At 36.4% G+C, this 25,432-nt stretch overlaps 1 protein-coding gene across 2 annotated transcripts; it reads right to left on the bottom strand.

Moving 5' to 3' along the window:
- Window positions 1-853: 853 nt before the first annotated feature.
- Window positions 854-22,187, bottom strand: LOC112508160. 2 transcript variants are annotated; one of them, XM_025112938.1, is made up of 9 exons: window positions 22,040-22,184; window positions 19,604-21,899; window positions 18,412-18,544; window positions 18,222-18,310; window positions 10,934-11,172; window positions 3,702-3,788; window positions 3,499-3,598; window positions 2,158-2,347; window positions 854-2,046 (listed from the first exon to the last, which is right to left on the bottom strand). In XM_025112938.1, the coding sequence occupies exons 2-9, from the start codon at window positions 21,782-21,784 to the stop codon at window positions 1,064-1,066; spliced, it is 4,002 nt and encodes a 1,333-aa protein (XP_024968706.1). In that variant the 5' UTR covers window positions 21,785-21,899; window positions 22,040-22,184; the 3' UTR covers window positions 854-1,063. The 2 variants fall into 2 exon arrangements, with proteins under 2 accessions (XP_024968706.1, XP_024968705.1); XM_025112937.1 differs by having other exon boundaries at window positions 19,604-22,187.
- Window positions 22,188-25,432: the final 3,245 nt, after the last annotated feature.

Raw genomic sequence — 25,432 nt, 5'->3', positions numbered from 1 at the left:
GTAGCATCAAAAATATAAGAGTTCAATAAACTATAGTGACGAAATAGACAGTAGAATTTGAAACAGAGAGAAGATGCATGTCAGTATATCTTAGTATATGATGTTCATGCAATGCTAGTTAAACCGAAGAAAAATAACTATTTATGATTGCTGTTTTCTAATAATTCATTAATAAGAAGGTGGTTTAATTATTTATAATTTGTTTTTAAAAACTATTTATCAAAAATTGAATTTCATTCTATTTCAAATCCATCAAACCAAACACATAAAAGATTTCAAATTATTTTAAAGTCAAATCCCTCGAATTCTAAATCCTTTCACAAAATCCAAATCCTTTCAAATTATTTCTTCAAACCAAAAGTGAGTTACAAGTTGGGATTTTACGTTGCAGACTTCACTTTCCACCTTCCTTATTGGCTTAAATACCTTTAGATTCACAGATATTTGCCGATAGACCCGTATCATCTTAATCACCTTTCTTACCGATTGCCTGTATTCCTTTTTTTTTTAAAAATACCTATTTAATTAATTTTAAAAAGTTCAGACTTATTTGTTAAAAATGGTCCAAAGATTTACACATTCAGTTGACAAAGTCCATTGAATTTTTCTGATATTTTTATATAATATTATGATTAATACATATCTTATGTACCTCAGTTTTTTGATAAGAGATTCTAAAAAAATTCATGAGGCACAAAAATTTTAAAAATAATTTTTTTCCCAGTCCCCTAAACCAATCCTTGTGGAAAATTGTATAACAGGATCATACGATCCCATCCCAAACTGATCCGACCTTAACAAGTCCAAACCGATCCGGTGGGTTCCAAACGCACATCTCCAACATACCTACTTCAGATGAAATTGATGCATTAAAAAGACAATAATTGGTATGAGGATTAACATATTAAGATTTGTTACTTGGTACGTACAAGGGGAGGGATTCGAACATTTGAATCAACATAACAAGTAAATATACCCTTTCAACCGAACATAACATAGAAAAACAAAAAAAGAGTGATGAAGTTACTATAACACCCTTGAGGTACATGGGTTTTGTATATGCTCAATCTATGCTCCATTTAACACCATGGTTTCCTGTTTCAAGAACGTCTTCTTTTGTATTCCTTTCACTTGAACCTTCTTTCCCTCCAGAAATCTGAATCTTGTTTTTAACCACCACGTATTTTCCAGTCTCAAGAGATTCCAGTCCAGAGGAATGGAATTGATGTTCACCAAGTGTATCCGAAGAAATGCTATTGTTGGACGGTGCCTTAGGAGCTTGATCTTGAAGTGAAATGATATCACTGGTGTTGTTAGTAGTCTCACAGCCATTCTGCACATAAATTTCTTCCAGCATGGAGTCGTTATGTGCATCCACCGAAGAAAAAGATTCCTTCTCTAAGTGGACTTGGACTTGGAGGTCTGATCTGAATGGGGTATCAGTTGGGACTCTATCATGTGAAGGATCATGGACTTGGGCTAAAAGTAGATTAGTCCCATTGCGATTCTGCACACCAATTCCTTCTAAACTGAGATCGCGGATGGAAACAGATTCCTTTCCAGGAAACTGGAGTTCGGAAACAAGATCACCCGCAGGGACTTGAGTCGTAGATTCTTCTACGTTGGAGTTGAAACATGGATCTAAAGACACTGAAAGTTGAAGTTCAGGTTCACAAGGAATATCAGAAGAAACAGTAGCATGTGATGCAACACCAGGGACTTGGGTTGGATGTGAATCAACATCAGCAGTTTCACAGCTAGGATCGGGTTGAGAAAATTGTCCAGTATTGCCATTGCGATATTGCATGTTTGTACTATCGTCTGTGTTACCACAAGAGGAACTGGAAACCAATTCAGATTTGTTTACCAATACGGGCATTAGTATTGCCCCTTTAACAGGAGAATTGATGGGAAGAGTCTCCACCATAAAACCATCCTCCAAAGGATCTTGAAAACCAGAATCTGTAGCAACCGTTTTGTCAGAAGAAATCAACTCAGATTTTCCGGACAAGGCCATGTAGCCGCCTACTTCAATGGCATTGTTACCTAGACAATACAAAATTAAGTCTAAATACATAGAAGCAGAAAACAATTAGAAAAAAACTGCAAAATCTACAAGTCTTGTGCTGAACCGTTCCCTGAAATTATATATCTTACCCTTGGGAATGCGCTTCAATAGTGGCTTTTGCAACATATCAGTCCCAGGAAACACTAACATATTCATAGACCTCAATTCCTGTTTGTGTGATTCCTCCAATGAATGAAAACCAAAAACATCATTCCATGTATGCATGTGTTCAGCAATAGCAGGAATAATCAATTTCTCAACTTCGAGGGAGGAAAGAGCCTGAAAAAAAGGTAGAAAAGAAGTTTCCATGAGAGGAAGGAAAGAAGGAAAGATTAGATACAATAGGTATTGGAATTGTTCGAAAATTAATAAACACTAAGCAATCTTTTGATTGTTTTCATTGTTAGTACATGCTCCAAGTAGCTTCTGCTTATTTACCAGAAGTGCATACGTGGTGAAGTACACACATTAGTTTATATCAAGGTTCTAAATGGCATGAGACCTAACGTGACGGCGAGGTCAAGCCTCAAACCTTACGTGCCAAGGCGAGGACGTGGTGTTCTTCAACACATGACCTAATGCAAGAAATTTGTATGTCATATATATAATATATGTTTTCTAAATTATTCAATGAGATAATGATGTTAAACGATTTAAATTCATATTATAAGAAAAGTTAAATATATATAATCACATAAAGAGTCTGGTTGGAAGGGTTTTATAACTTCGTCTTAACTATGAGTCCATGACGTGTGTGTGTGTGTGTGTGAATCAATGAATCCGTGAGTGAGGTAATTAACTAAATCCATAGAAGTGTAAAAACTAAGCTAAAAGTGAACACAAAAGGTAAAAAAATTAGAAGTTTAAAAAGTATTAAAGAAAGGTAAAAGTCATGCTTTGTAAAAATGGCATGCCTCAAGTCGCCATGGCATGAGCCACGCCTTATGCAACAGAAAGCTAATCAGCTCGAAGTGAGTATTACTTGTGGGGGATAGTTGACCATGGAAGTGAACTGGATATCATAACAGTTTCAATTCATTAATTTTCTACATTTATTTTAGTTTATTGGTTTATATTGTTTTAATTAACAGCATAGTTGATGATAATTGATTGCTATCTGTGCCTACTACTTTAATAGATTACAATTCTAGCAATGGTTTTAAAATCTAAATTGATAGAATCGACAACTGCCAAACCCAACAAGCAGAAACACCAAGTAAAGAAAAGAAAGAACCCTTGGCACAGTAATAGCGTCAACCTATGTACATCCATTCAGTAACTTTTGAATGAAAAGCAACCGATGTATTACAGTTGTGTGATAAAAAAAAGTAGAATCCAGAAATGGAACTCTGGGAATGCTACTCACTGCGAAATACATAGTATATAACATGACAATGACAAATCCAAGAAATCATAAACAATCTTCTTACCGATTCAATAGCTGATAATAACCGACGGCACAGCCCTTGGCGTCTATATATATGACGAGTACCAATAAAGGGCATCTCTGCTAGCTGGGTTCCATGGATCCTGAGCATATGATAAAAAACTAGGTTACAAGTTCCAATGAAGACCAAACACATTACATTTCTACTCCACTTAACTACACAACAGAGCAAAATACGCACCCTACCTGATGGATGCAGCACAAAGAACTTCATCCCCCCTCTCCAGAATAGCTGTAGAGAAGCCACTGTAGTTTAACCGGCCAAGGTTTGATCTACAGAAAGATCATGAAATATCAGTTTAGATTCAGAATTTTAGATGCAACATAAAATTAATGAGAAAAGCAAGAAGTTTGTGATAACTTGCCTGGTAAATTCAAGGTTAATGGTACAAGCATCAGAGAAACATACAAACCAGAACAAGTTCTTTCATGGCAATTGAGAGTGTTTAATAACTCAATAGCAGATTTTACCAAAACAGTTCTGACCACACGACGCTCTAGAAGTTTGTTGCCATTTCATCCAGTCTCCTCTCATCGCATGACTAACATCCTCATCAATCTACCAATTCTTCTCTAGAATGCCATCCTAAATAAAATAATAAGTTTCATGCCTAAGTACTTGCAGGATATGCTTACTGCAGTTTCTGTTTCATATTTCACACCACTGAAGATGAAATTGTATGTAAAACTACATCATAGTCAGAGTTTCAAACTGAGGCTACAAGATGTAGCTTCCAATGTATTACTCCAACTTCACATCAACTCCTTACTGTTGGGTCATTGACCAGCATCTTCCTAAATCGAAACGTGGCGCTGCCTGCTACGCTATAAGGAAATAAGTTGCGTCTTCTCCACCAGCAATTGCTTTTGGCGTAGTGGTAAGCGCTTGGATCCTAACATGTGGTATCAGAGCAGGTCACGGGTTCGAATCCCATGGAATGCATAATAATGCCAAAGGCATGCTGTGCAGCCATTGACTTCTAGCGAAGATTTTGTTAGTGCTGGCAGATGCTGGGGGGGGGGATTGTTGGGTCATTGACCAGCATCTTCCTAAATCGAAACGTGGTGCTGGCTACTACGCTATAAGGAAATAAGTTGCGCCTTCTCCACCAGCAATTGCTTTTGGAGTAGTGGTAAGCGCTTGGATCCTAACACTTATCTAGTCTCCTCAATCTATATTGTCATTGAAAATACGGTATACACAGCAGTATATCACCTTGTACATCTTCCTTGAGCTCATCCACAAGTTAAATGATAAGAACTTAAGGATGATCACTGTTGGGTGAAACCCTTTGCTAATATGGGTTGGGGAAAATTTATGTATAGTCATCGCATGCTTTCACACTTGCTACTACAAGGTCATACATATCTTTAATAAATGCCATGGGAACTCTGTTCTTCTGAAGAGCCCAACTAATTGCATTCCCTTAAGATGCCATCATATTCGTATGCATTCACTAGATCAATGAACACCAAATGCAAATCATTTTCTCGACTAATTTACATCTCACATGAGCCATCAAATCAAGAACAGTCTGTCATTGATCCTCCAGACATGAAAGGCAATTGATTTTCAATATATCTTATCTGGAACTTCACCTATGCTCAATAACCCACTACATACTTTCGTTGCATGGCTTATGCATCTGATCCCTCATAAATTTGCCATATTTTGAATCTTTTTATATTTTAAACTGAGAGGAAATAAGTTTCCTCCATTCATAAGCATGCTTCCTTCCTTATGGATTACGTTAGCAAGTGAGTGATAGTATGCTTATCCTCTAGTCATTCGAAACCTCTATTACAATAATACCATAAAGGTTTTCCGACTTCCAACCATCTAATTCTACATGCTTCCTTCACCTCCAGCCATCTTAATCTACATATAATCGTACTTGTATCATCAGTTATCAAATTAACCGTTTCCTTGTACTGTTAACTTTTTTTTGGCTCTCATCCTATGTGTTTTGATGTGACTTATGTCTATACTTCCCCTTTCTCTTACCTCAGCCAACTTACATACCTCTTTTTCCCTCTCTTGTTCCAAGTTTCTTTTTCTGTAGCTGCATTATTTTACCTCTAGCTTCTCTTATCAATTTCTTAGGTTCCCACTTGGCTAGTATATACTTATCTAAGTTCTCTACACTCTTGCAACCATATAAAAGTTTATAGCATCCTTTTTTCTCCTTGATAACTTCAATCCTCCTCGGCTCCTCCTTGCACCATAATATGATTATCGCTTGATGTCTACTTTCTCTACGATTTTCAGCCACCTCTTCGCTACGCCATTCGAATGCATGATTCTATCTCTCCGCATTGTATTAGCTTACTCATGGGTATCCGACTACTTTCTTTAACCATCGATCATTAAATACTTGTATTACCTCCTTTTAGGTTCCACTACTTAGTTTTCGGGCGTGTTTAACGCCCCAACATCATCTAAAGACATGCCTAATAGAGATGTCTATCTATAAGCGTATGTCACTATATGAAATTACTGCTGTGTTTTCTCCTCATATTTTCTCATTGCTCATCTTAATCAATAAAGATAAAAGTCCGAAGAACCAAGTTCAAATCCATCAAAGTTTCATATGTGCTTCAAAATCTCATGTAGTGAAATATTAAAGCACACGAAAGAGAAATACTTGTACTAAAAGCTCATGATGAAATGCTAAGCAGCAACTAGCAGTGGTGATTGTATGCTAATGGTTATTAATGAACCAAAATTCGTTGACCATTATATTGGTTATAGTGTGTTCGAGCATGTCGACACTAAGGGGCCGTTTACAAAACGCTTATCCGGGTAAGCATTTACCTAGTCACATTATCTTGATGGATGAATATGACAAGGACCAAAAATCTTACCCAGTAAGTGCGAAGAAAAGGACCAAGAGTCTTACCCCGTAAGTGAGAGCGACGACTCTTATCCGGTTAGCGCTTACCGGATAAATTTTGCATAGATGCCATTTTGATGGACTAAAATCTTACTCGGTAAAGCAAGTGATAGTGTTAGATTTTACCGGGAAGCGCTTACCGGGTAAGTGTTACACCAATGCTTATGAGCTATGGATGAAGGTCAAACCTGTGACCCGCAACATATAACAGAACAAAGTTATTCGGGTAATAAGTCAGAAAAACTTAAACATGGAAATAGTCAAACATGATTGAGCAATAACACAACCTCAAGGACATTGTAGATCAGCTAAAGCAACATAACATAGGGGAGGAGATGAAAGCATTGTGGGTCCTGCATTTGTCGCCTTAAGAGTCTGGGACACACTTGTTACCACCCTCAACAATCAAACCCCATAAGCAATAACAATCAATTGATAGTCCCTAAAACAACCGAAAAATAAAATCAAAACGTGATACTTCTGTTGTCGTGGGAGGGAATGGAGAAACAAAGCAATTATTCACAAGTAAATTACAAGTGTACCTCTAGTTTATACTAGAAAAAACATCAACTGTAACCGGCTATGGATCTTATTTTTTAAAGGGTTTCCCATGGTTAAATGTTTAATCACTACTATAGGCTTTTAGGCGAGTCACTTTCCCTAAAAGGAAGTGTCATAACCTACTAGAAAAACTAATATTGATCCTCCTTGATTCTTATTGCAATACTTAAAGCCCTACCATCTCTACCAACTTCATCACCATTAAGATCCCCTATATAAAACTTCTCACTAGCCTTCTCAATGATTCATGGACATGCGCACTAACGAAATCTATAAACTCCTCCACAACAATTGTTTCACTAATATGATTCTAATCCTTTTGTCTTTAGATTCCGTTACCTCATAGTTACGATCTTGTCTACTAAGATGCCGAAGCTTCCTAGTGCTATCTATCCTTAAGTACCACAAGATAAAATTTTGCCCTCAATTTCCTTCAGATTTACATCTTCTGCTTTTTTTATGGATGCATGCAATATTGCTTGTAACATGGCGTTCCCGAGGGTATCGTCCTTTGCCCTTAGTACAAGTGAATGAAAGAAACTTCATATCTTAAACTTCTATTTCATTATAATAGAGTTATTACAGCAGTAAAAATGCGGAAATTTACAACTTATAATATTCTAACATCTTAGAATAACAATACTTCAGCTTGTTCCTACTCCTTGATTCCTGAGATACATACATGAATACATAAGCTTTAAGCTTAGTGAGTAGTTATGGTTTCATGATAAAACATTCTTTCCAAATAGTTAACATAATCTTATAAACATTCATGTATAAAAATATTTCTTTGAGATCTCATGGTTACATGTTAGGTAAAACAACTTCTCACAGGTTTTTTAACCTCAAGTCCACATAAGGGTTGCCCAATAAGGTCCGTTTGCAGGACGTACCTTCTTTCTATATCACGTACGTTGGATATTTAAATGGTTATACTTAACATGTATAAAAATTTTCATATACCACATGTGCATCATGACATATAAGGTGTACTTTGCCACATAATCATAACATAACTTTTACAAGAAGATATGGCAATACTCTTTCATACATAAAACATTTAGATATATAGCATGTATGTATCCCAGTAAATCTCATAACGTACTCACCTTGACTATGCCTAGCTTTTCCTTTAATTCCTATCTTCAAGCTTGATTAGGTATAAAGAGATAGATTTCTTATTTTTGGTATGGAACTAATGGTAACACTTCAGTCACTATTTATAGGTAAATTTCATTGCATTAGTTACTTGTTCTTCTTGCTCCGAAAATTGCACTCTTATGATAGTTTAACACCTCATTTTTTAGGATAAAAGAATCTTGACACCTCATGCTTCTAGCTTTTATTTGTTATGCTTCTAACTCTTGCTTGTCATCATGAATTTTGCCAACACATGCTTGTAGCCTTGACAACTCATAACTAGCTTGCTTTGTCATAAAGAGTAGGCTTGCTTTGTCATAAGATTTTTGTGGCTCATGTTGTTTGTTTATAAGTAGCTTTGTAAGTTATTTGCCTTATAAATATGATAGTTTAATAAATGCTACAGCTGTTGGACTCTTTTAAGAGTACTTAATTTACTTACAAAATCTTGTATTTAAGGCTTGATCATAGAGATTTAGCAAATAAAAAAAACTAGGGTGTTACAATGCTTCTTTCTACTTAAGGTATCAACTTGCTCCTTGAACTCCCAACTTAACAACCCCATATTCCAACCACCTAACAGTATCATACTCTATTTGACCAAATATGTGGTTCCTCACGCCCTTTCCACAAATGCAAAGCCCTTATTCATTCCTCACACACCAAAGGATCAATATTCACTGCACATGTCATTGCAGGCATAGCAAGGGGGCGAACAATATGTTATGAACCAAGCCTCAATTGGTTAACAACATGATCAAAGGAAAGAAGTAATAGGCTGTACGATTAATAGAAAGGTAAACAAGTAATTACTAGCATTCGAGAGACTAGAACTCACCGAAAAGAACCCACTAATTTTCTGCATGCTCTCTACCATCTACAACATCATTGTTTATACTAAAATATTATTCTAAGTACCCAAACTACCCTTTTTAACTATTCTAGAATATTTTTAGGAATGGGATCGGGCCTCTAGATGGGTGCATTACATTAACCCGCTCCCAAAGAACCACCTTGTCCTAAAGGTGGGTAGAAAAAATAGAGAAACTCGTGTTTACACTTCCCCCCAGCCAGCAGCCACTGAAGTCGCTTGATACACATTGACAGGTGATGTATTACCATACTAGCATTCCATAGTTGTGAATCGAACTTGTCAAAGTGTTTGAGAGCAAACAGATTAAAGCTATTCTATAATGACACGACATTGAAAACCTCTCCCAATTGATACATCAGTGTTGCATTGTCAACCCATATATCCAGTGCAATGATGTATTTAGAAAGACACTATAGCACCTCCAGAAAGTATTGATCATCCCCATCTTTGTAGTCCTGTCCAACAAGTTCAATCTTCATTGGACCAACTGCAGTGGCACATGTTTCATCCATTAGCAGAGCTGCTACAACAATACCAACATTGGTTTCTCTGTGATGTTGAATAAATCTCTCATGATCCATACAGTATAAATAATCTCCCGTAAGGATTAGAAACTCTAGAACGTCAGGAAGTCTGTAAGTTGCTCCCAAGTAAACAGCAAGCTTTGCCCCCTTCTTTGGAATATTCTCTTGGTCTTCAATCGAGAACTCGAGAAACAAGGTAGTGAGAAGCGAGTTGTGAACAATTCAACATTATTCAAACTCAGTAAATGAGAAGAAATTAACCAGTTAAGCCTATGAAACGATTGAAGTAATTGATCTGGAAGGTCTGGTTTTGAATTCGAATTCAAAGATAGTTTTAGATACAGATAGGTCTAATTCTAAAATTGGCTGTGTTTAAGCTTTGGTTTATAGCATCGTGGGTTTTATCAGAAAGTGGAGATATTGTCGTCTTAGACTATGGGTTCTAACATTTTGCCCCATAAGATTTGTAATTACCTGAACCCTTGTGGATTGAGATTGCTCCTTCAACATCGATTCAATAGTCTGAGGACTTAATCGATCCACTCCCATATGCGACCCTTCAAATTGTGTGTTCCCACTCTTCGTATATCGATACTCGGCCTCGTAACTCCTCCTCGACTCGTTCTCTTGCAGATCGAAAGATTGGCCTGTGAACGGAAAGAGCCTGGCGAGTCGTCAATCTCAAAATAGGTCTAAGTTTGGTCGAAAACGGCCTCAGGCTGCCTTGGGACTTCTCCAGGACTAATTGTGGATGGGCCGAATCTGGACCCAATTGAGTTTCTCCGTTCTAGTTCTAAGTGAATAACGGATCGAAAATGTTTCAATCATCTGATTCACCTCCCTTCTCTCAGTCGTAAAGGGGATTGTGGACGAATCCCCCTGTGATAGAATCTGAGGCAGTTAGAAGTAAACGTCCGGCGGTTCTGGGTCCGGATCCGGAAGGAACCCTAGATTTCCAGATTCGGGATGGTGGGTAGAACATTATTTTTTTCGATTTGAACCCTCCAGTGTGGAAATACATTTTTTATCAATTTGTTATGAACCGAACAGATTGAACTGTGGAAATAGAAACCAATTGATAACGGATACTGCCAAATGCTTCAATCAAGAAGGAAAGTGAAGAACAGACTAGCATTTGAGAGGCGACTCTCCCATATAAAACCCACTAATTTTCTGCATGCCCTCTACCATCTACAGCATCCCTATTTATACTAAAAAAATCACTCTCAACATCATTATGATTATCATTAAAATTAACATGCTAAAACACAAACTGTTAATTAACAAAATCATGCAGAATCTAGTCAAAGCATAACCTCATTTCTACATGAATGCAGCCCACTCTGTACTTTCTTGTTAATTTCTTCTCAATTCCTTTTGTGCTAATATAATCAGCAATATAGACAAGTAGGGTCTACAACTTACCCACAATTGAAGACTACATTACGAATTAAATTGGTCCCGCTTCTCCTTTCAGCAATCGGTAAAAAACACTCATCCATAACGGACATTGCAACAGCGAGCATAGAATTGCATTCCACCCTGTGAGAAAGTTCTATAGAAGACGCATCTGTTAATAAATCAGATCGACGAATAAGAGACCATGAAAATCCTGAATCCAATTCATGCTTGACCCCAAAAAGCTTCTGCAAGCGCCTGTGTAACTGTAAAATTAAGAGGTGGTTATGATCAACAGCCTTAATCAGGATAACTACAGCATCCAATCAACAGCATTAGTGTAATAAAAAACAAAACTATGCATAAGGAAAACACTATCAAACAGCTTCTTATACAAAATCTGAAAGGTACCTGTCTCATCATATATATGAAATTCTACATAAAAAAAAAAAAACACTACAGTCGTACAAAATTTAGTAAATTTAGTATATATCATACAGAAGATCTAATGCAAGAAGTATGTAGAGACCACTTGATATAATTACTTGCACAACCAGTCTATGTTCCTGCATTCCTTTTTGTAAGCTTTGTTGGAAAATATTAATTTCTTCCTAGAGAATATTGGTATAGTACAACCAAGGTTTTAAAGAAGGGGAACGAGCCTTGAGGCGTTTTCCCCTTAGGTACGTGAGGCGTAACCCTCAAAGCGGTCTGAGGCGGAAAATAAATAAAATTCAAAATATTATATATACACAAATTATAATCACTGGACGATAATACATAAACACTATATATACAGACAATATATATATATATATTATATATATTGACACTACCACCGTGCACCACATATATATACACACTCTGCTAGAGGCTGCCACTACCATCAGACAACGTATTTATATACCATGTTGCGTTGCCACTATCACTGGTGGAACTGTGATAAGAGTGAGAGAGCGAATATGACATGCATTGGCACCACCACCATACACTATGCTAGGCTGCCACTACAACCAGATTATTACACACATATATATATTATGCTGAGCTGCTGCCATTACCACCGAACTAGATATACACACAAATATATATCATGCTGAGCTGCCACTACCACCGATGGGGCTGTGAAAGAGTTGGATAAGTCGGGAATAATATATATAATGTTTTTCAAAGTGGGATACTTTTTTCTGACACTACCACTAACAACAAATACAGAAACTGAAACTGTTAGAATATATACCACTAACAAGGACTTACACACCATGTATAAGAACACTTCAACTCATCTTTAAACAGGCTTACGCCTCCCACACACTACCAAACAAGGAGTGAGAGGCGACGCCTCAAGAACTTTTTTTTGGCTGCGTCGCCTTGAGGCACGCCTCAACCGTTTTTTAAAATCATGAGTACAATTGAATTTGTAGGATTTACAATAACCTAAACAGCAACTATTTACAACTAATAATAATAAAGAGAAAAATCGTTGACGCTAGAAAGTTCCCTTAGAGATATTATAGTAAGATCTACCATGGAATAGGAATCTAAACTAGGAAGGATTCTCATAATCTTTTCATTATTCAAGATTCTCCCTCAAGTTGGATTGAAGATATCCTTCAAACCCAACTTGCTTATACAAGAATCCAAACCTGGTTTAGATATACCCTTTTTAAGGATGTCAACTTTTTGTTAAACGTCAACTTTCTGTTGGGAAGTTGGCACAAAGGGTAAACAAACTATACCTGATACAATCTTTTCCTTGATGAAGTGTTGATCGATTTCCACATGCTTGGTTCAATCGTGTTGCACAAGATTATTAGCAATGCTAATAGTTCCCTTGTTATCACCATAGATTTCACTAGAGCTTCTATGTTCAACTGCAAATCTCTATCTGTTCAGAGCCAGAGTAGAGACTCCTTAGATACAGATGAAAGAATTCGGTTCAGTTGTAGGATACCTATCCAGAAGTTTTGTCAATTCAATGAATGCATTCTCTATCGATGATCTTGAATCTGATCAATATCATGAATACGACTTTGAGGAGACCTGTGTTTTTGGTAAACAGTCGCCCGGGCCTAGTCACTACGACCCCCTTTTCAAAATCATGATCAATTCCTTTTTCAAATCCTACAGCTCAACCAGAAACTAATCACGGAAAGGCAGAACCTCTGGTCCACCTCTGTACCATTGCTCAATGTTCAACATCGAAGATTTCTCTAAGTGTCTCCATCCTATCATAGCCTGCCATCTCAGCATGAAGCACTTATTGCACCTTTACATGTGATCTCATTCATTGGAGGATGCTTTGACTTTCCTATTTTAGGCTATAAATAGGTCACTTGTTTACGTTTTTAGTACAAATTTGATAACGAATCTTCTTACAAGTAACAATCTAGAGAGAGAGTGATTTGTGAGATCTTTTCACACACTATGTTGTGTTCTTGGTGTAATTCATATTCTCCAAATCAATCAATACATGATGATGACGATAGCCAATCTTTCTGTTTGTATTTCCTTCATCATTATTGCTTACTGTTTATAGTCTCTTGTACTTGATGCTTATTTGCTTCCGATCTTATCATTTCAAAAGCATTAATTACTTATAAAAGAGGATATGGGTTCCTACAGGGGGCCTTTACTAAGTACTTACCTAGTAAGCGCCTACGGGTTCAATACCTTATCGGTTGAACATAACAAGGACCAAGAATCTTACCCAGTAAGAGGGATGGCAAGGATCAAGAGTCTTGGCCGGTTAGTGAGGGTGATGACTCTTACCCGGTAAGCTCTTATCGGGTTATAAACACTTACCATTAATCCATTTTGATGGCCGGGAATGTTACCCAATAAGGCAAGTGAGAGTGGTGACACTTTGCGGTAAGCGTTTGGTAAACGGCCCCTTAGGATCAAAGTGAAACAAACCCTATTAGCATGAAAAGCCAAAGACATCTCTGACATCAGTCCTCGGGTAACCACAAAAGCACAATGCTAACCTAGATTCCAGATATTCATACAAAATTTACCTCGTTGACAAGTGAAGAGTATGTGCAGCTCCACTAACCTTAATGATGCATGTCCAAGAACTCCTACCCATTGCCAAGGATTTACCTTAGCACGGAAGACCACCGTTATCACCAACCATAGGCTCTATTGTTGCAAGGTCACACCTTTAGGTTTTATTGTGCAGTGCAACGTATCAGCTCCTTATCAACCACACCTTTCAAGAAGAGAATAGATGTAGTGTGAAGGTCTACATCAACAACATGTTGGCCAAAAGCCCTCTGGCCGACTAACATATCAAAGACCTTAAGGAGACCTACGGTGTCCTCAGGAGCTACCGCATGTGCTTAAATCCTGTCAAGTGCGCATTCAAGGTAAAATCCGACGAGTTCATGGGGCTCACAGTATCCATGAAAGGCATTGAAGCCATTCCAGACAAGATTAAGCCACAATGAATATGACATCCCCTTGGAACACTAAGAAGGTTCATACAAGTCACCATAAAGGTTGTTGCAGTAAGAAGGTTCATGTCCAAAGCTAGAAACAACTCTCTCCCTCACGATACCCTCAACAAAAAGATGTGAAGGTCAAAACGCCTTTGAGAAACTCAATAAAGCCCATAAGAAATCACAACCCCAACCTGGAGAGGTGTTATACCTCTGCCTTGTGATTACAAACAATAACCTAAGCTAAGTGACAATTAGGGTAATGGTTGGAGTCTAGAAAACAATGTAATATGTTAGTGAAGTCCGCAACAAAGCCAAAAACCAAAGCTATAGCATCTTCAAGGGAGCCCCTAAAAACTGGACCATTTAGGGTATTCTTATAAACCTGCATAAAGGTGAACCATTACCACTCTCTAGCCTACACAATTGTCAAGCTCCTCATGCAGAGCACTTGACAGCACTCTACACCAAACTGAGCATGTATGTGGCTTCACAAAGCCTGCATAACCTGTCCTTTGCCCCTACCATAGAGATCTTGACAGCTTGAGTGTGACTGCGTAGTGAACCATATACAGTTTCACTAAGCCCATGTAGGGGCACTCTTTCACCCCTATTCAACCATTCCTTCCACCGTCCAGGAAGTACCATCAACGGAATCAAAGAAGTTGAGTGCAAACCCAATCACCAGTCTACTCAGCTTTCTAGACTCTCCACAATAGCATTTGAGCATAATTCTAGAGAATCCTCAAGAATAGACAAATAAGAGACCATATTCCAAACTAGTAAAAGATAGAAGACCCATGCCAACCAACTTGAGTGTATAAACTTCAAACGATCCTCCAACCAGTTGGATGCACCACTGAATATACATGTTCAAAAGACAGACGACACACGAGCTTATCTTCATGGTCTGTCATAAAGGAAGCACACATTCAGTACACTTGATAATTGTCATGTTAATTAGTTAGTGTGAGACAAATGATAGGAGACACATAAACAACTGTGATAAGCCACCCAAGGTCTCGTGCAATGTTAAACATCCTACTATTAAGATTCTGACAAGCCTTTTGAGAACAGCTTTCAAAATAATAACAGCTTACAAGAGGAAATTTTGGCCCTCTAACATGGAAAGAAAATGGAGTCTAGCAATCCCTCTTGCATGGAGATTGGAGTACCTTTCCAAAGACTACACAAAAATTTCTATGACTATCTTTAGACCTTATCTAGGTCAGATTAGGATAGAAAGTCCTATTCATATCTACACTCAAACTATAAGGGCCCTAAACCTTGCCATATGACCCCCCCCCCCAACCCCCCAACGAAAAAAGAAGACATTTTTCATTGATTGAGTTACATGCACAAATATTCTCTCCTACATTTCTCATCACCTTCATTCTAAATTGATCACCGAAGTGTCAATCCAAGAGATAATCCCCTCTGATATAAGTGCAAGAATATCGTAGCCCATTCAGATCGTTGACAACATGCAACATATTCTCAGTGACAAGATATTCCATTCTATTAACACATGATTGCAAGTTATAATAACAGAACATAGCAAGCTAGCTCTCTTAAAGATTCAGTACTGTAACGCCCTATGCCCAAAGCAATTAACTGACCCAGTAACCTATAAATCAACTAAAGAACATCATGGAAGTTATTGGTAGCCCTTGTATCTATACCTACTCCATCTTTACCTACACCTACTCCATCTTTACCTACAAACAATCCAATCCAATCCAAGCTCCTCCTCCATGAGACATGATCAAGGATTACATCAAGAAGGGGAACCGATCAACAATAAACCACTTAAAGCTTATTCAAGAAGGCCGACTGCTCCCCAACTGCTCGATCATTGGAATCGGAGGTAGCTCCAGATTCCAAAGGGAAGGTACGAAGCAATGGGATAATCCAAAACTTCCGATCACCGTCAGAAAATGAGTAAGAAAGTGCACTCAGTACCCTTTGTCTACTCACTAAACCTATACAAAATTGTCTCATGAGTACAGGGATTTTACTACAGTTGACAGCATAGACATTTCAAAGGATGTTCATAGTGTACGTCTTGACCCAAAATGGAAGGTAGTTGTAGAAGAAGAGATGGATGCTCTCTTAAAGAATAATACTTGGGAAATAATTGATCTTCCACAAGGCAAAAAGGTGGTTGGGTGCAGATGCATATTCACTGTGAAGTTCAAACATGATGGAGATGTAGGGAGGTACAGGGCGAGACTAGTGGACCAAGGATACACCCAAACACAAGGCACTGACTATGAGGAGACATTTGCTCCCGTAGTAAAAATGAACTCAATCAAGGTATTACTCTCTCTTGCTGCAAACCTTGATCGGGAACATTATCAGCAAGACAAAAAGAATGCCTTCCTAAATGAACAATTGGAAAAGGAAGTATTAATGAAGATGCCTCGAGGATTTCATGATAAAAATACCAAGGTCTGTGACACAAAACATCTATCTATGGGCTAAAATTGTCACCACATGCTTGGTTCACCAGATTCACTTCAGTAATGAATTCTCTTGGTATAAACAAGGATTAGCAGACCACCTTCTACTCATCAAGCAAGGAAAAAGTGGAAAGAGGGCTATTCTCATAGTATACGTGGATGATAGATAATCACTGGTGATGACCAAGAAGAGATCGAGAAGTTAAAAGCTCATTTAAAGATTCAATTTCAAGTTAAAGACCTCAAAGCATTGATGTACTTTCTTGGAATGGAGGTAGCCCAGAGCAAACAAGGAATATTTGTTACTCAAAGAAAATAATACCCTTGATTTGCTACAAGAAACTGGTTGTAAGCCTGCTTTTACGCCATTAGAAAGAAATTGGAAGCAAAAGGTCATCAATGATGACTCTGTAGTAGACCGGGGCAGATAATAGTGATTGGTGGGACAGCTAATATATCTCAAATTTACTAAGCCCAATGTTACCCACAGTGTGGGTGTAGTAAGTCAGTTTAGCATTGTCCTACTAAAAGACATCTTGAAGCAGAATTTTGAAATACCTCAAAGGGAATTTTGTTTACGAAAGGAAGGAAACAAGATGTTGAGGGATTTGTAGATCATGTTGACTGGGGTGGATTAGAAGACAGTAAGTCCACAATAGGCTATTGCTTAAAAGTGTAAGGAAAATATAGTCACTTGGAAAAGGAAAAAAAAAAACAATCTTTAGTGGCAAAAAAGCACTGTTGAAGTAATCTAGATAGATAAGTAATCTGGATAGAGAAGCTTTTGAAAGACCTAAAGGTCCCTATAAACGGTCCTATGAAGTTGTATAGTGAAAACAGCTCAGCAGTCAGTATAGTTCACAATCCTGTCCAACATAACCAAATGAAGCTTGGGAGAACTGATAGGGGTTTGATAAAAGATGAAATTGATTCAGGGACAATTCTTATCTATCAAGTTCCATCAAAGCAGCAAGAAGTTGATGTTATCACCAAGGCACTCTCCAAACCAGAATTTGAAGTTTTAGTTGGCAGGCTGGGAATCATTGATAATCTATTTCTAGCTTGAGGAGTGTTGGAAAGTATATTAGGAAGTAATTATATCCTGCTGTAAATGTGTGTGAATATTCTGTTGTAATAAGTTTGATTTCCTAGTGATTTCCTCAATCTTTCCTTCTATTAGGTAGCAGCTTTTCTATAAATTGTTTGTATTCCCTGTTCATTCAAAGTAACAAGGAGTAGTCTTTTCCACAGCCTCTTTGTTCAGTTTACATACACAAAAATCTATATGGATGTGTGCATATTTATATTCATGTGACACAGGTTAAGATGAAACTTAACACCAACATGGTTCTACTTCCCAAAATGAGATTGTGATCCTCAAAACTTTAAGAATATCGTAGAGGATTTCAGTACCTCTTGGCACTTCTGTTCACAGAATAACAAGTTTAGATGATTGGGTTCAGTTGGCTTGAGATCAGTCTCTGGCCTGCATGATTCATGATCTGCAACATCAGGAAGTTGTATTCAACCAGCAGTTCTAAAGAGTACAAGAAAACAAACATATTAGAACAAATAAAGACAAATACTTTCTAAGAGAGAGTACATTTCTTCTGACAAAGGCAGCACACAAAAAGTGAAGCTTCATTTTTATCACAGACTTCGGTGCAATTCCCACCATCTATTTCACAATATTTGCAAGAACAATTTGGACAATGCCAGTCTCCTTGCGGAAGCATCTGAAATGATAGGGAAAGATGAGAAATTGATGTTGTTACGAAGCTATATGTTCAAATATAATGCATCGTCAGCATGAAATTAAATTATTCACAATTAGGACAATTTTTTATAAAAATATAAATTCCAACTATGGAGCACCTATTTTTAGGCTCCTCATTACCCAGCCTCCATATTTAGTGAATATTCCAATTACAAGCCATTATAAGGTTTCAATTTCAAGCCTAGTGACGCTTCAAAATTCCACGCCAAGCAAAGATTATGAAAATTCAATCTAGCAAATGTTCCAAATTCTATGATTGGTTCAGGAAGACCATGTGTAGGCAAGGTCATGTTACAAACACCGTGAAATTTCCAAATTTTAAGTGTGCATAAAGTGCTAACTATCAGATCCGGTGAATGTCCCAACAATCAACTTTGGTGATAGCCCTAAATATCGAGCCAGGATAAAACCCAGTTGATGTCAAAGTCCCCATTCATTGTAGTGTCTGGAACTCTTAAACAGATTCATAGTTGGGCAGCTGCGAGAGCATTTAGAATGTTAGGCCCATTGATGCTTAAAACAAAAAAGGGCTCAAACAGCTGCAATCTGCATTATCAATGACAGGCACCATGCTTTTAACAATAAGTGGCATGCATTTGGACTATATTTAGCTTAATGAAATTTTTCCGTGAATCACCTCTATGTTCTGTTCCATAAAATCATCGGTAGTGTTCCAACAGAAACATGCATTCACAAGTGGGTCAAGTGAGATTTCAAAAGATGTCCAATTTATCATCCTAAGTTACAGAAATCCTATGTTATTGTGTGAATACCCTTTCCCCTCAAGTCTAGAAACCCATGGTGGCTGAAAATAGTGACAGATAACTCTTCTGCTGGTCCTATTCATGGAAATACCACCCATCCTCACAATTATGGAACACGTGTGTTATTTGCAATGGCACACATGTTATGCTATATACTTACATACTGAGAATGAAAGTACAAAAGAGATTAGGGGATTTTGAATTTAGGAACTAAAGGGTGCATGAGTTTTGCAACATAAGTATCCATATGGTACCTGTATGTCTAAGCAACTCTGGTGAAAGGTTGATGGACAACCATCACAACAGATCAAATTCCCACCATTGCCACATAAACCACACGTATCATCATTAGGATCATCGCCATCAACATCTACAGTGTAAAACCCCTTTTGCTCCAACTCTCCTTGTTTATTCCATGCATCAATCTGACACTGCATCAGTGATTTTCCAGACTGCAAATAAATGTTTGGAAATGGCTGGTGAAGTCTGCTTCCTGCATGTAGCTCAAACTTCAACACCGGTACAATTTTGCTACAGCAACCACAATGGATTCCATCTTTTGTAATCCTGCCTTTTTGCATTATTCGTGTCTTCCTACTGTTCATATATTGCACATCTTCACTCATATGCACCACTCCTGAGTCGATTAACCAGGAAAGTAGGGTTCGCTTTCCTGAATAGGGAACAAGCCCATAATTGTCTGAATATGGCCCCTTGTCAGAACTGCGAACCAACAAAGTACATTTGCCAATTTTCCTACTTTTTCTTCCATGTACTGTGTCAGAATTGGTACTAACAGTTGCCTTTGCAGCCCTATCATTCCTGGGTATTTCGTTGTAAGAATTCTCACTTGAATCATCATCACTGTTCTGACTATCTTCCTCTATTCTGTTTTTCTTCGACTTACGGCTATGCTTCACATATGAATTCAGTTTCTCTTCCTCCCAGTTACTGTCTGCATTGTCAGCTACTTCATTCACTTCAGCTTTTTTCGAATTCCTACTGCTGTCTTCACTTTTTCTCTTCTTTTTCATTTCCCTTCCTATCTTCTTCCGGGTTTGCCTTGTTAATTTACCAAGTATTTCATCAGCTAAAGGAGTAAAAATCCCTTCAGCTTTAGAATATTCTTCCTCTTCCTTTTGAAGGGCCTCATAAGCTTTAATTATAGACCAATAAGCAGTTCCAGGAGGACTAATATAGACAGCATCCAGGTAGTCTCTGTTCCTTCTTGGCCTATAATCAATGGTCCAGCCAGCAGCAAAAAGCATATTCTTAATTTTCTCTCTTAATAATTGCTTTTCAGTCCTACTACCTCGCTTAACCTTGCTTTCCTTTCCCTTAATTCGGTTAGCATTCTCTGTCAGTGGGCTAATAATTCCTTCATTTTTAACCACTTCCCCTCTGCTACATGATTTCAAATGCATTAGTGTGTCACCCTCATTGATCTCCTTACTGGAGTTTGCCAGCTTTGATTTTAGAAATTTTAGCCCACCTTTCTCCTTAGTTCTGGACATGGCAGGCTTTCCAGCAAACTTAGAATTTGAGTAAAATGAGGTTCCCATCGCTGCTTTGTTCTTGTTAGTATCTTCAGACCTGGAACTCTGTCCATCTTTCGTCCTATGCTCACTGCTTTGAACGCACGCATTCAACTTTTTCTTTTGCAGAACTCTAAGCATGGGTTCTTTCTGATCTTCAACTTCCGCATGATCAGAACTTCTACGTGAAACACCCATACGCTTATTTTTATTTACCATTACCTTCAAAACACCATTTTTCCCTTGCAATCTAATAGGTTTCTTTGAAGATAATCGGTACTTCTTACTCAAAACTGAAAGGGGTAGGTCTGATTCATCATCCTCCATCTCAGACCGACTTGCAGCGCCATAAGTAGGCCTGCTACAGTCGGTAGCAAACAAGGTACTCTTCTTATTGTGATGGAAGTCACTTCCTATATCAGCACTCATCCCGCTACCACCGTTTCCAGATTCCATTGAGTCACCACTTCGCCTATATAACTTCCACCTGTGGCTACCATCATTAGCATCCTTCCTAATTCTTCTCTCATCAAACCCATCATACTCATCAAATTCAAATACATCTAATCCATTACTTACCCTTTTCTCGATCCCAAATTCTTCATCTTCCAAATAAGCCGCCTGGTAAACAACCGAACCATTACGAAAGCTATCAACTTTCTGGCGCATAGTTTCCGATTGGTTATCAATTGACTTTGAATCACTCCCAACAACTCGGCGTCTCCTTTTCTTCTTTGAAGATTTGAACAGATTCCTCGAAGATGAATCACTAAACCCACTAGCCCCTCTCACACTATCTGTTACCTTCTTTTTAGTAATCAAACACCCAGAAGAGCCTTTTTTCTTTACCACAGTTCCTGGATGCTCAGATCTGTCCACCTCTTTCATCTCATCAAGCATAAAGCAACAACAAATCCCCCAATTCTATCAAAACCTATATAAGATAAACACGTAGCACTCCAGCAATCTCCAGATCCAAGCTCATACAATTGAAATAATACGCCAAACCAACGACCTACAAATTCGAAGGTGAAAAGGCATACGATTAGGTTATCTTTGACAAGAAATTCAGTTGATGCCAAGTGCAAAGATTTCCAACAAAAACCGTCGACCAACGGATTACAATTAACCGAAACCCAATTGGTATTGAATGACCTAGTAGTTTGCGTCTGTCAAACTTCGACTACTGTTTTGGTTGGTTGTGTACATCTGCCTGGATACCGTAGGCCTCTTCCTTCTTTCTACAAGTCCGATTAGAACATAATTATAGGATATACTTTGATGATCATATTTTGTTCATAAGTGATATAAGTCTCATAGTCGCAAGGGGGTTTTAGTTTTAGATACCATGCAGTAACTTTCCCCCTATGGTTCATAGTAATTTTCCCTCCGGTTTTACTTTTTAGGGAATCAGCAAGGCCCACAAGTTATCTTAAATGATTTAAAGGGATAAAAGACATGAAATAGCAACCTATTTTCATAAAAAAAATTATTATAATATTTTAGTTTTGTTTTTTATTAGAATAATATACTTTCAATAATTTTATTTATTAAAGCATTGTACTTTAAAAATTCAACTCATAATAGCAATGGATAACCTGTTACCTTTTAAATCGGTTAATCCTTTGACTTTTTTGTTTGTGTGGCTTTAATGAAATGATGTGGATGCCACATTATTTTGATGACTTAACTAAAATTTAAAAAAAAACCTATTTCAAATTATTATTAGTGATTTTTCTTTTTCATTGCTATAATCTAAAAAAACATTTAATTTTTTTTTACTTTTTCTTATTAAGTTGTATTCAAATTAAATATTCTTAGAATAAAATATTTATTAAATAAATATGAAACATTATTTTTGAGATATATTTTGTTTATAAAAAAGGTAATTTTTCATATTTTATGTTGTTCAAATAAATACATATATTTTAAAGTTCTCTTTAAAATATTAACGAAATTAATTGTTATCTGCAATTTTTTAATATTGTTATATTAATAAATAATTCAAAAAGTCTAATTAATTTAATATATTTATTCGTCAAGTAAAAGTGTTTGAACAAATATAATATATTCTTTAAAAAATAATATTTTTTGGTAAAAAATGAACAATTCTTATTTTTCTTTTTTCAAAAAACACATATTTTTTTTAAAAATGTTAGCGAGATAAGTTGTGTTCTACTAGTTTTATTGATATTGGTATATTAATGAATGATTTGAAAAAAAAAATTAATTCATTTAATACATTTATTACATAACATGTAAAATATCTAAATATTAAAATTAAAATACAGTGTTTGATAAGAACTAGTAGATGCTATAATAAAATAATTTTGAAAGTACAATGATGTAGTAAGAAAGTCACATCACTATAGTACATATGGACAGCTTACGTGTACAATAAGGTGGCATGGAAACCTAGTATAATGGGTAAATTTAAATCAAAAGGTTACTCAACGCTATAATGGGTAAATTTTTCAAAGTATAATGTCTTAATAAAAAATAGTTTGAAAATACATTGTTGTAATAAGAAAAACTGAAAGTACAATGCCATAATAAAGAAATTTATGAAAGTAGATTCTTATTTTGTGCATTTTACCAATGGTTTAAATGAATTAAACCGCAGAACCGTACATTACGGGAAACCTCGCACTGTCCGCCTTCCTCTACCGGGTATATGCCCAGGTTCCCTACTCATTGTTCTTCCTCCTTTTTGAGCAATGAGTATTCACAACCGCAGAAAGTCTCACCCATCCAACCCGGGATCTTGACTTCACCATAAACTTCCGGCGTGCCACACGAAGTAGTACCTGTACTATGGCGTACAATTCAAGAAACAAAACAACGAGCCCGGATCCGGAAAGCAAACCGATGTACCGAGATAGTAATATGGAATAGACTCAAGAGACGGAATCAAAGACAAGTCAAGATTGTGTGACTCAATTCAAGACCAAAAACATTCGTATGAAAATATATGTGTTCAAAACAATATGTAACAATTAACTATATAACTCATCGGGCAACCGTATAATACCGAAAAGCTCCAAAATGAGCTCACAAAGCAAGTCCAAGCTACCACACTTAGATTGCTTCCAAAGCATCAAAATATGTCCTAATTCCCCCCCTGGAGTAAATGTACAAAATCTCATAAGCAACCAATATAAGAAACTCATGATATACACATATCCTATTTGAACCCTTTACCTAAATTTCTATATACAACTGCTGCATGCAGAACTATTTTGCCTATTTTAAACTCGAATTCATGCCTTGATGATAAAATAAGAAATAAACTAGACTCAATTATCTAACTAAGGAAATTGGTCTCACCTCATTTGGATTTTTCAGTGATTTTATACAGTTCTTCAAAGTCTGCACATTTTTCGTGCATTCTTAAGTCGAAATTCTCATTTTCATACATTTTTCTCAAACCATTTCGATTCCAAACTATTCCAACTTCTGAATCTCAACTTAATATAACATATTTGACATAAACAACCAAAATCCAATCTTTGTTTTATCATTTATATTCTCTCCAAAATCATTGACTTGATCAAGTCAAAGTTCATATGATGAACTTGCATAAATCTTGATAATCTCTTGATACTAATATCGATATATTTTTGTCAAATTTTTATGATATTTTCAAATATATATTTTATTCAAAAATAAAAACATCATCGCTTTCTCAAAATCACATAAAGCCATATTATAACATCGACTAAGATAAAGAATAAAATGAAATATTAAAATCATGATGTATCTCGCTACATTGCACGAGTACGCTTCTAGTAATAAAAAATAAATTAAAGAAATTATATAAAAAATGAGAACTTTTAAATATTTGATTTTATATTAATATTGATATAATTTTTTTCAAATTTTTATGATGTCTTCAAATTTATATTTTATTCAAAAATAAAATCATTATTGTTTTCTTAAAAATACATAATTTATACTATATTATAAAATATTTGACAAAAGCTCTTAAAAACCACTTTTTATGCGTAAAGTACTGTTTATTAGTGCATATTACTTAAAACTCAAGATTGCAAGTATATTGTGCGTAAGTACAATTTATTAAAGCTCCATATCTGAATTCGTGTAACTAAATGCAGATAAACATAATCAAATACAGGATAAACATTTCATTTTACATATTAAAAATCTAAAATATAAGTAGGATAATCATTGAATCATAATAGAATACTTAAATATTATCTTTATAGAATTTATAATATTAAACCAAAATTAAATTATTTCATTATCAAACTTAAATTATATTATCTATACTATCTTATAAAGCATTTGGCTAAAACTCTTAAAAACTCTTAAAACTCATAAAACTCTTAAAAACTTTTAAACTCGTTCATCCCTATCTGTCACACCACACTAAAGCGGAAACGCGAGGTATGGCAGGTAGAGTCTCATAGCAATAGAGTATAAATAACACAACCATACATTTTAAAATTTAAATACATCATAACCAAAGTTTACAATCCCAAAGACAAGTTTGTAAATTAAACACAAAAGAAATTTGAAGGTGATGAT

Source organism: Cynara cardunculus (genome assembly GCF_001531365.2).
Source record: "Cynara cardunculus var. scolymus isolate 2C chromosome LG 2, CcrdV1, whole genome shotgun sequence".
In the NCBI taxonomy this organism is placed as follows: Eukaryota; Viridiplantae; Streptophyta; class Magnoliopsida; order Asterales; family Asteraceae; genus Cynara; species Cynara cardunculus.
The sequence above is the reverse complement of the archived record's forward strand: the minus strand, read 5'-3'. Positions and strand labels throughout refer to the sequence as shown.

Coding starts and splice junctions, on each gene's coding strand:
- LOC112508160 (XM_025112937.1), bottom strand. CDS start 21,784: ATGCTTGATGAGATGAAAGAGGTGGACAGATCTGAGCATCCAGGAACT. Junction 11,173..18,221: donor GTGAACAGAAGTGCCAAGAG/GTACTGAAATCC, acceptor TTAATTTTACAG/TTACACAGGCGCTTGCAGAA. Junction 2,047..2,157: donor ATTGAAGCGCATTCCCAAGG/GTAAGATATATA, acceptor TGTATTGTCTAG/GTAACAATGCCATTGAAGTA.